Source organism: Lissotriton helveticus, chromosome 5_1 (assembly GCF_964261635.1).
Source record: "Lissotriton helveticus chromosome 5_1, aLisHel1.1, whole genome shotgun sequence".
In the NCBI taxonomy this organism is placed as follows: Eukaryota; Metazoa; Chordata; class Amphibia; order Caudata; family Salamandridae; genus Lissotriton; species Lissotriton helveticus.
The window spans coordinates 383,704,698-383,716,713 of record NC_136065.1 but is presented as its reverse complement, the minus strand read 5'-3'; the positions used below and the strand labels follow the sequence as shown (position 1 = coordinate 383,716,713).

The window sequence follows — 12,016 nt, the reverse complement described above, 5'->3', positions numbered from 1 at the left end:
TATCAAAGCCTAGAAAACAAACAGAATGGAATTCCAAACTTAACAAAGCAAATATAATGTCCAAAAAGAAAGAGTTTTTGAAAATTCAAAGCTGAACTAAACTAATACGAGAGCCCTGATCAAGTGAATATCGCTAAACAAGTGTTGGCTGTTTACTGGAGATGGTTTGAATTTTATTGATTGTTCCATTCAAAGAATATGTTTGAGAACATGAACAATAAAGACGACCACAAAATGAAATGGTTTAAGAACTATTATTGGACAGCATAAATGAGATGTTATCAGTCTATCAAAATTCGTTCAATTGAAGGCCACCCCTAAATTTGTTCCTGAGGAATTCTTGGTATAAGCTCTCTTGAGGTATATAGGTCTGAAACTCTGGGGATTGGTCTTTAGTGTGCTGGGTATTCTCTTTCATTTTGACTTGCATATAAGCCACCATTCCCACGGAATTGGCAAAATGCACGCCAGCTGCAACTCTGTAGACCCTACGTAAGCCCTCATTTGGGAATGGTTGTGTACAATAAAAAAATCATGTTACAACAATTTTACTTATTAGAATGAAGTGGCATTGCAGAATCACTAAAACTAAAGCAGCAATACTCCTTCACTGCACAAGAAAGTGTATCAGTTAGCACCATCAAAAAGCTGACGGTAACTAACGTTGCGCCTTTAAATGTGGAAAAACTGTCGTAATCACAGTCTCCTCCTTCTATTCCCCATTTAAAGCTGACTTTGCAGCAGTATTGCTATTACCGGCTGGGCCCCCCATAATTTCAGAAACAACTTATTGCGTTGTATGATCAAACATGCAGAAAGGAGACTATTAAGACAAGTAGACATTTTTGGGGGTGTTGAGAGTAAAAGAATCTGATACGACTGGATACTTTATAGAAGTGGTTCTTAACCTTTGGAATTATTTGGACCCCCGCTGAATCAGTACTAGAATCCGGGCCCACCACTGAGTCATTATTGGAACCTGGGGACACATGGCCTAAGCAATTTCTATTATTTGAGCATCAAAACAATGCCTAAAAATACAAAAACAAGCAAACCTCGAATAAATGCATAAATATTGAAATATTTTGTTTAATTCACGATCGAATACAGCAAAATGTTTTCCCATTTTCAATTTTGCTTCTTCATTTGTATATACTTTATTCATTTTAATCTTAGAATTTTAATATTCACTTTTGGAAAACAGCTGCGGATCACCTGAGTAGGGCCTCGTGGACCCCCAAGGGTCCTCAGACCACAGATTAAGAACCACAGCTGACCTTTGGAGCTGCTAGGGCTTGTTTTTAAATATTTATTTTTCCTCTTGAAACCCCCACCACTGTCCACTCTGCATTACCAGTGGTCAGTTGTGTACATCCAGTTAAAAACTCTGCTAAAATATCAGGTCTGATGTACAAGTAATACTTTGAAATAGTATAAGACCAAGTCAGCCTTTCATCCTAACAACATCAACTGATTGAGTACCCGTAAGCTAAGTTTTGTTAAATTATGCAATAATAATTACATTCTACACTTATTATTTTCCGTGCTTAGACATGGCTAAGTTGTTATAATGCCTGGATAACTTACTGGTAATCTTCAGTACTCTCTGATTCCATATTCCGTGTTCCCTTACTTATTACAATTATAGTGAGGGAAACCAACCAAGGTCACCCATACCATGCACCACTCTCTCTTTAAAAAAAAAAATCCTCCCCCTTTAACTATTAAAGTCGGATGGGCCCACCAACTCATCCTGATTTAACAAGTCTCCACAAACACTCCCAAATAAGAACAAAAGGGGGGAGGGAACATACGTAATGTGACGAGAAACATGGAATTGGAGTAATGAAGATTACCAGTGAGTAATCGGCGCATTACCTCCTCATCCATTTCTTACTTATTGCAGGAATTCCAACGCATAACAAATGACAGTTGACAGATTTCATACACAAAACATTATTACATCAAAATATACATGATTTTGACAAACAGAAAATATATTGTAGAACTTGATGTAAGAACTGCAGTGCCAAATTCCAGTTGTGCCCATTGAGACAAATTCTTTTTTGTAAAGATTAAGAAAAATAGAATGAGATGCTCAGGTTGCTGCAGCACACATATATCACCCCATTCAGCCCAGGCGGCAGTCCCCATCCCCCCCCCCCACCCCCACCTTGCTGAACCAGCCTGGTAATTCCAGGAGCGCTATTAACACATGGTTTTCCTGCAAAACTTGTAATGAGTACCTTAGTCTCTAGGGCATGGCTTTTGCACGTGTTCTATAACTGTCTTTTCTGTCTTTGAAAGCCATTTTCACTGCAATTATTAAATGGCTCTCCCCACTTCCAACTTTTGTGTCATAATTTTTTATTGGAGATCAAAGATAGGCAATTTTTCCAACTTTTAACGATTTAACAAAACACTTATGCTCTTATACCCTCTGTTTTTACATACACCCCAACACACACACACACTCACTCACTCTACTTTGCTTTTAGTGACCATCATAAATCATACTCTTACACAGACCCAACCCATCTTCCTGCCGAGCTCACAATAGCTTAGTGTTCATTGTGCACATATGCTTTCAGTACACACCAGGGAGTGGACAGGGACTGGCTAAGGCCTACTGAGACAGCTGGCCTGTGAGGTTACAGGTCACATCTGCGCAAGTCTGTGTTTATATTGTTTCAGTTGCATCTGGTGTAGGCCAAGGAAGGGTTTTGGATTCGATTGAAATAGACTTAGAGGTCGTGACCCTCTTCCTGCCACAGTTTAAGCTACTGTAAACACAATACGGATGTATTTGTGCTATTGCTGTTCTTAAAATACTCACACCACACCATTTGTTTGAACTAGTAAACATATGTCAAGCAAAGTTCGAGTGGATTGCACCATTGCAATCTGTTCAAAGATTATATAATCATGTTTAAACCAATTGTAAAACAAATCCGAGAAAGGTAAATAGGTTCAGCTCATCAATAAAGATTAAACTTGGTTATATCTTTATCACAAAGCCTCACTCTTTGGGCCCAGATGTGTTAAACAGAAAAATCCTTTCCCACCTGGTTGCAAATGATCATTTGCTAGTGATGGCACCCCGGCCCTTACTGTGCTCATGTGTTGCTGTGCCAGGCTTTCTATGTTCAGCTGCTGTCAGATAGCCTACTAAAATTGAATACTGAAAAAGTCTGAGGCATTTACAGCATCAAGGTAGACTAAAAACCTCTCTGATGCAATCACAAAAATCAAGGTAGATTGAAAAACTCTGAGGCAATCACATCATCAAGGTAGATCGAACAAAATTTGAGTCAATCGCGCCATCGAGGTAGACTGAAAAATTCTGAGGCAATCACATCAAGGTAGACTAAAAACCTCTGACTCAATCAAATCATCAAGGTAGACTGAAAAGCTCTCTGAGGCAATCACAATAACAAAGGTAGATTGAAAAACTCTGAGGCTATCAAATCATGAAGGTAGACCAAAAACCACGGAGGTATTCACATCATCAAGGTAGACTGAAAAACACTCTGAGGCAAGCACAGTCATCAAGGTATCTTTCACTGAAAAAGGTTACAGGGTCAGGCCAAGCTGCCTTTAGTAGCCTGTAGACATCCAATCACAGTCAACTATATGACATATGTAAATGTGTTATGAACACGGTGCAAAAGGATTAACCCCTAAACTGGATTTCAGTGGGATAGCCTGGTTATCTTTCATGCACTTGAGATCCATAGATGACCAGATGCAATCATTTAAACTCAGCTACTCCTAAATGAGGCCCGATTTCTCTTTTTTCTGCAAACCATTCTACGGTATCTATATGGACTCTCGGTGTGATCGCGCTTGCTCATACCATTTTCTTGTTCATACCATTTTCTTGTTGCAGGTCTCTTTGAGCCAATCGACATGATGTACGAGCTGGACCGGGACAATCAAACAGACCCTTCACTGCCCGAGATGGTGAATGCTGCCATCCGAATCTTAAGGAAAAACTCCAAAGGATTCTTTCTGTTGGTGGAAGGTGAGCAGTGTGCACCCTTTGAAAATTCTGTAAACCAGGAGCACCGGGCATTGACATCCGTTTTTGCTTCTTCTTTTTCTCTCTTTTCCCCCTCTATCACACTCTCTCTTCTTTTTCTTTGTCACTTTCATCCTGATCATGCTCTCCATCTTCTGCACTTCCCCCCTATTCTTGCTCTCCCATCCCATCTCTCCCAATCTGCCTCATGTGTGTGTGTGTGTTGTGTGTGTGTGTGTGTGTATATATATATATATATATATATATATATATATATATATATATATATATACACGTGTATATATATATATTATAATATATTCTATAGAAATATTACATCATTATTTTCATTTATGAAATTGTACTAAACATAATAAAAAAATAAACCTTTATTAAAAATGTTAAATTATGTGAATTCTATTCAATACATTACTTTTAATTGAAAGTTCTTCACATTAAATAAAAATATAACTTAGTAAGGACGGATTTTTTTATTCTTGTTTACGGTGTATTATATATGAATTAAACCAATATCTTTAAATTCAATATTTAATACACATTTAATTTGCTGAATTAATATGCTGCACATTTTTATTCTATCAGCTCTAGGTTAAAGATAAATACTTAAAGTAAATTTACATTTAAATCTTTAATAAATGTTTTGAAGAATAATAAACGTTAATCATGTTCCCTATACTTTTTTATATGAAGATCTCTGCTGTATTGGAAGAGAGATCTACATGTGCAAAGTAACAAAGACTGAATAGCAAAAAATGTACAATAGCAAACGTGTTGAGTTACACCTAGGTATAGTAAAAATGTGTGTGTGTGTACTCTTGTATATTTACCTTTGTGACTAGGCCCCAACATCTACACTATACCCTGATTGTAAGCCTGAGAGTTTTAGCATTCCTCCAGTTTTAAATTAATGGGCAGATTGTTTATAACTAAAGTCTGATCACTGAAAATGCTCCATTACATTGGGCGGAAGCTCTTGACCTGTGGAATATACGAGCGTTCTCCCCTCTGTGACGTTTAATCTTGAGAAGCACAGCCCATTGAGTTATTGTTCCCCCATATTAATGACCATTGCAGTAATAAAAGGGTCCATTTTAGGATGAAGGTGCAATGCTGGTGACTTGGCCATTTGTTGCACGCTATATGCATTTATATAGTGCTAAAACACAATCAGCACAACTAAGCTTGTTCTGCAAGGGGGCTGCAGACTCTGATTATTGTTGGGTGACCAGGTTATTTGGAGATTTGGGTAGGGCTATAGGTGCTTTTTGAAGACATGCCAAAAATAAGATGAACTACTTGTATGCCTCTGTGAGGTCTGGGCAAACGTATTCAGCAAAACAAGTAAAGTGCCACATCGCTTTGCATCTCCCTTCCATTAGCTGTGAACATCTACTGCTACCCCCTCGCCTCCCAATTAACACAACATTTTATAGGTTTTCTCAATGTATGTTTCAAGCAAGAACATATGTGACAATTCCTGAAAATCTAATAGCAGGTATGTGTATATCTTTCTCATGGGAAGAACGAAAAAGAACCTTGAAAAAGATGATTTATTTTTTTTGATAAACAACTGTATGGTTTTCAACAGAAACTACCAGCGGTAGTCAAATATAGTACAGCACAGCAATCATTTGACATTTTTCTTTACATGCACAGGGAGATGAGTTTTTACACATGGTCCCACAGATCCTGCACACAGCACACATTTACAAGGAGACATGTTTAATCTATTTGCCCCAGCCATTTGCCCCAGACCTTACGGTATTTAGCTGGACATACTCTAGCCTCAAATAGCGGTTTCTCTTGTGCTGCGCACCAGTCTATGCCTCGGCGTCATTTCGATATGCTAGGGGATTTCGGTTCTATCAACTAGTCACAATGTCGCGCTTGGCCACCATTATGGCAGTGGTAAAGAATCGCTTGTCAGCCCGTGAGCCCTCCAGCCGGCCGAGATTCCCAGGAGTATATTTAAGGGGTTGTGCGGGACCTCCCTGCCCAGAACCTCCATGAGTTCTTTTTCTAGGGAATCCCAGTAACGTGTGATGACCGGGCATGCCCATACCATGTGAAAGAAGTCCGCTGGGTCATGAGCGCATCGCGCACAAGACGCATCCAGCTTCATACCTGCGCAGAAGAGGCGTTTGGGCGTTAAGTATGTGGCATGCAGATAATATAGTTGGATCAGACAGAGCCTGGCGGAGGTGGTGACTGTCTTGGGTGCCATTAGAGCGTCTCTCCAGTCCTCCTCCTCAAGAGGTCCCACCCATTGCTCCCAGAAAAAAAAGAATATTAAGTTCCAGAAAATGAGATTGTAAGTTCAAAATCCTAGGTTACCTGGGTCAAGCTTGAGAGTGAGGCTAAATTCATCATAAGGTTGAAAAAGGCACTGGCTATACACAGTATGGGTATACAAAATGGCAACAAATGAATCAACATGGCATCATCAAGGACCGTGATTTCAAAGCAATTTTATGCAATTTGTCACTTGTTAGATTGTCTACTGTGGGCGAGTGATCTTTCCAGGCAAGTGATACAAGTTGCTGAGAGAATCACCTCTTTGGAGTTTTGGGGAAAAAGTGGTATTTGATGGATGCCCATGGTGATGGAGTTGAGTTTATTGTACCCTCCTATGATGATTAAGGTCCTGGCGTAATGCAGGGTGAGGCCTTGCTTGGTTCTGCGTGCAAAGGTGAAGTGTTTGACAGTGGTAGGAACTTCATTAGAATCCGGTGGGGTTGGCCTTGAGCAGGAGTAATGTGAACTCCCCTCTTTCTTTAAGGAGAGGCCCTAGCTGGAGTAGGTTTGAAGAGGAGCTAGCATTCTCATTGGTTGTCATGTAGTGCTAATGGAAAGTCAGTGTAGATCTAACTTCCCTTCATTCTATAACATCATTTTAAGGTTGATGGCACTGTAACGATGGGAAAAAATGGATGTTCACACCTATTTTTAGTGCTGCACTGATTATACATTGAGGACTAATAGTGCTCCTAAAGGCTCTATGGCTAGGTTTTCCACAAGAATTTAGTAAATGAGACAACTGTGCATAAAACGTGCATAAAACATCAAAAATGCGAGACACACAATTGCTATATGCGGGGAACTGGGTCCCTGTTAACCAGATTCCCAGTACCAGTCTTCTATCCCTAAAACTGTAGCAACCCCTGTAAGTCCCTAGTAAAATGGTACTCCTGGTACCTGGGGGAAGATGGTCCACTAGGGCGGCAGCACAAATTGTGCCACCCTAGGGACCCCTCACCAAGATCATGCAGACTGCCATTGCAGGGTGCATGCCTTGGTGCAGAGAAAACTGAAGAGTAGACATGACACACATCCCTCAGTGCCCTGCATGAAGACACTGCATGCAGTATAGGTAATACACCCTTACTGTAGGCCTTACAGCCCTAAGGCGGGTGCACTCTACTACATGTGAGGGCATAACTGCATGAGCAGATATGCCGCTGTACTGGGCAGTTTGATTACTGTCAGTGCAAGTGAACAGGGAAGCCATGTTAAAATGTGTGCTCCGCACTGGTGAAAATGAGTTACCCAGCTACATGATGGCCTCACTGAACATAGAGATGCTAGATATCAAACATCTCATATTGATTAACCCACACTGATTCTAGTGTTGGATTTATCAATACAGGCACCCAGAGGGCACCTCACAGGTGCCCCCTGAAACAGTACTAACTGCTGGTGGGCTGACTGATTGGTTTTAGCCAGCTTGACAACAGAGATGAATTCCTGACCCCCAAGTTTGAGGGCCTTCGCTCTTTGCAGAAACCCCGCCACCTCTGGCATAGGGTTCTTCCACCCTCTCCCATGAGATGACCTGCAGATTAGCCTGGCAAGGAAGTTTCAAAGCAGTCCCACGCCTTCGGTATGCAACCCTGGTTTCTCTCATAGGGGAGGTTGCCAGCACCCCCCCCCCCCCCGTCTTGTCCACTTTTGGTTGGAGGATACACAATGCTGCCAAGGCTTCAGATTCCTATCTGTGACATTTTCCTAATTTCTATGTAATTATGAGTGACATTTCAACGACTAAGCGTGACACTTTCTCGCAAGCAAAATCAAGAAATGAAGACGAGGAAAACATAAATATCAGAAATTACACCCATTTGAGCAACGAAAAGATCTAAAAAGATCTTAAAGCTACTGTAAAGCACCAGAAATCAGGAGAGTGAGGCCCACACATCAAAGTGAGCCGGAAGCTGTATTAGACTTGACTATATTACTGCTTAATCAACCCTAATATGAACATGGATCTTCTCAGCTGCCGCCTAATCACAATAAATTATTAGTCAACAATGGTCAGCTTACTCAGACTCGCTCCAATCGCCGCAAATGTACTGGGCATAGTGCAAGCCTCAGGAGAGTGAGGCTAAGCCTGGCACACATAGTTCTTCCAAACCAAATTTAATTAAAAGAAAAGTGTGTGTGTTCATGGTCATGAAATCTATTTGTGTGGCTGTGTTATTTTGTGAAATAGAGTAAAAGCTTCACTTTGTGTGCAACGTGGCTGATGCTGGCTTTGCAGACAGATGGTACACTTGAATGAACTTGTTTTTAATTGGTCGAATCGATAGGAAAAGTGAAATCACCGCTCGGCTTCCTACGGCCACAGCTCCTATCATCATTAATGCGCAGTGCTAAATAATAGCCGCTAGCATGCTCCAACAGAATACATTTTGCAGATGATCATTCATGCACGCCAGCCTGCACCGGAGAGGACTGTGCTGTCTATTAGCTGCAGCACACTGTGAGTGTCAAGTGTATAAGTCAAGTGAAGTTTGTGTGTGGTTGTGAGTGCTAGTGTCGACATCGTGTGTGTCATGGAACTTACAGGCGGAAAGCAAGGTAAGCTGTGAAGCACATCATTTGAAACTTTATCACCCACAACTAACTTGAAGTAACTGAGTGATACACTTACTTGAATTTGCGATGGCCGGTGGCAACCAAGCCAGCGAGAGGCACTGCATTACCATTTACAAACCGGCCACCTGGGCCTCACCTCTCTCAGGTGGGGCCTGGCCCAACTGGGTCGGGTCCGTATCGGCCACGCCACGAGCCACAGGAGAATTCTGATTACCGTAGTGCTGCGAGCAGCTCACCAACAGCTTGTTTTTTATTCCAGATTTGCACAAGTACCAGAATACACGTTGTCTCATGTAATCACAAAGTACGAGAATGATGACAAACATTTCACATTTCCGGGTGCCGATCTGGGCCCCACTGCTGTCCCAGGACTAGCCCAGAATATTGGCCCACCATGGTTAACATCTTAAATCACATATCTTCGTGCCGGATGTGCTGCGCAATCCCTATTAAGTGAATCATTCCGAAAAACGCACAGCGTTAAACAAATCAAATAAGAACAAAAAAAGTGTGGCAGTGACAGGCGACAGGCATTCGAGTGTTATACGCTACAGCAGTGGTTCCCAAACTTTTTTGACCCGTGGCTCCCTTGATCTAATTACCAGTTGGCCGTGGCTCCCCACCATTTTTTTTTACCAGTGGGCGGGTGGGGGGGATATAAGCCCACCCTCGGGAGTACTTCCTGTTGTCTTCCTTAAATTAATTCGGATGCAAAGAAGGTATTTAATCATATTTGTAACAAAATAAAAAGATAATAGTTGCAAAAGAGGAAAAACAAACATTTGTTTTATGTGCTGATACGTTTTCTCTCATCGAGAATGTAAATCAGGCGCGGGTGGCTGTATTGCAGCCAGTGACCATACTGATGTTTCAGTAATATTTGAATGTATTCCCCTTTCAGGGACCATCTGAGAGTTCTACTGGGTTTGGTCTAGAATAGATTAGAAAAATGACGATGGCCCTGTTTGAAAACACACATTTGAAGAAGTTTTTTACACAAAATACACTTTTTTAAATTTCATTGTAAATGCATATTTCAGATTGAATATATGGAATATGCATTTACAATTAAATTTAAAAAAAGTGTATTTTGTTTGAAAAACACCTTCAAATGTGCGTTTACAGACAGAGCCATCGTCATTTTTCTAGACCAAACCCAGTAGAACTCTTGGCTAATGTGGAGTTAAATTCCACCAAGTTAAGACGGAGCCACTCGGTGTTAGCATTGCATACTGGAGGAAAAATGCACCCAACAGGCAAACTCGCAAGCCGAGTAAAATTTATTTAATACACCCCATTAAATGCTTGTGGTTGTGGGCTGGCCCTGAATGACTTTCACTAAAATTCTTCATAATTGTGTACAATTGTGTCTGAGCATTGTATGTATGAAAGTTGCCTCATCTTGTTTAGCGCCATCACGAACTGTGCAGTGAGGGCAAATATTTGAACACGAAAGCACAGCAGCTGGGACTACTACAATTGTTACATAAACTTATCATGTACAGCTACGCTGCAGCAGGACTATGCAGTAGGCATGTGTATACTTATTAAGGCATGAATGTTGGTACACGATATATAACATGATGGTATGATATACAAAATTAAAAAAGCCAATAAATTATGTTTCAAAAAAAAAAAAAGAAAGCACATCAGCTGAATTTAAAGCAGCACTAATAATTATTTCAGACTCATAAAAAAAACGCCATGCATCTGGAACATTTAAAAGTGAATAACGTTCTCCTAATATTATTAACCTAAAGCGGCAGATTGCAACTCAGCAAGTACACAGCCACAGACTAAAGCAGTCATATGAATCCATCATTGCCGAGGTTGAGGAGCCTAAAACTGCTCAGTAAGTGACCTGACCTTCGATCTTGCCCTTCTTGCTTTCATGCCGGGGCTCCCAACATTCTACTCCCGTACTGTTCTACGGAACACACAGGAATCCCTCCCGTCCCAGTACCAACACTCCAGCGGCCCTAGTGTTACTTAAAACGGACTTCACTTTCTTACTTACCTATTTCCTTGCGAAGAGGGTCCCACGAGGAATGGCAGCAATAGCGCTCCTCAAACAATGGTCAGAGCTGCGTAGGGCGTATGTATGCCAATAATGCAGGTGGCATTTGTACATTTCTAGCAATGCAGCTGCAATTTCCCACATCGTGCCGCGGCGCCCCTGACAACTCAGAACGGCGCACCAGGGCGCCGCGGCGCACAGTTTGGGAACCTCTGCGCTACAGTATCATGACTCCTAGAAGGGAGGCTTAGAGACATATTGGGGTCGATCTCCCCTGCCTCCTAGAGCAGACCCTGGTCTCACTCAGTTATAGGGCAACAGGAATGCAAAGTGGTATTTCAGGTAGGGTTGACGTCTAACGGCCAACGTAGGTGCTTAATGCATGGAACATTTAATAAAGGGTTATGATTATGCCCACCTCTCAACGGAAGTAGTCACATGGGGGTAGGTGAAGTCACCCTAGATGTAAGTAGCCCATTGGCTACTACCCGGCAGTTCCTCTAACACCCCTACATTCAGTGTTTAGGGGAGCCCCTGGCACCAGAGAAGCAGATCCTGATGAACTAAGAAGAAAGAGGACACCTTAGAGCCGCAAAAGCAGAGAAGACTAAAAAGAGCACCTGACTTGGCCTTGGACCGCCGGCCTGTCTGCAGCCCTTGTTGAAAACTGTGCCAAAGTTGAATTGTCCTGCAGCTGTTGACTCCAGAAAGTTGGGAGGACTGCCTGCCTTCGAAAAAAACTCAAGAGCTCTGAGAACACAGGACCTGTTCTGAAAAAAATTCAAAGAGAAGACTAAGGCCTCCTGAACTGCCGGAACCCAACACCTTAAGCAACCACTGCACCCGTCGCCTCAGGTCTGAGTTGAGGTGGGCCAATGGTTCTAGCGAGGTTCCCCAGCACCCAGAGCTCAAATTCATTGCGGTTTCACCCCCTTTCCTAGGCTCACCAGCATCCCCTGCAGCCTCTGTACGCAGCCCCCTCTACCACCAGTGCTCTGGTATGGAAAAACCTGATGCCTAAAGACACCATTGCACCCATCACCCCATGGCATTGGAGAAGAGGACCAAAGGTGCCCCCTCCC

At 42.0% G+C, this 12,016-nt stretch overlaps 1 protein-coding gene across 3 annotated transcripts in view; it reads left to right on the top strand.

The window, feature by feature from the left end:
- The window catches only part of LOC144754586 (alkaline phosphatase, tissue-nonspecific isozyme-like), a 323,201-nt gene that overhangs the window by 274,132 nt on the left and 37,053 nt on the right, over nucleotides 1-12,016 (top strand). For all 3 annotated transcript variants that reach the window (XM_078642556.1, XM_078642554.1, XM_078642555.1), the window contains exon 9: nucleotides 3,890-4,024. In XM_078642556.1, coding sequence (XP_078498682.1) covers nucleotides 3,890-4,024 — 135 coding nt within the window. The remainder of the gene's footprint in view (nucleotides 1-3,889; nucleotides 4,025-12,016) is intronic.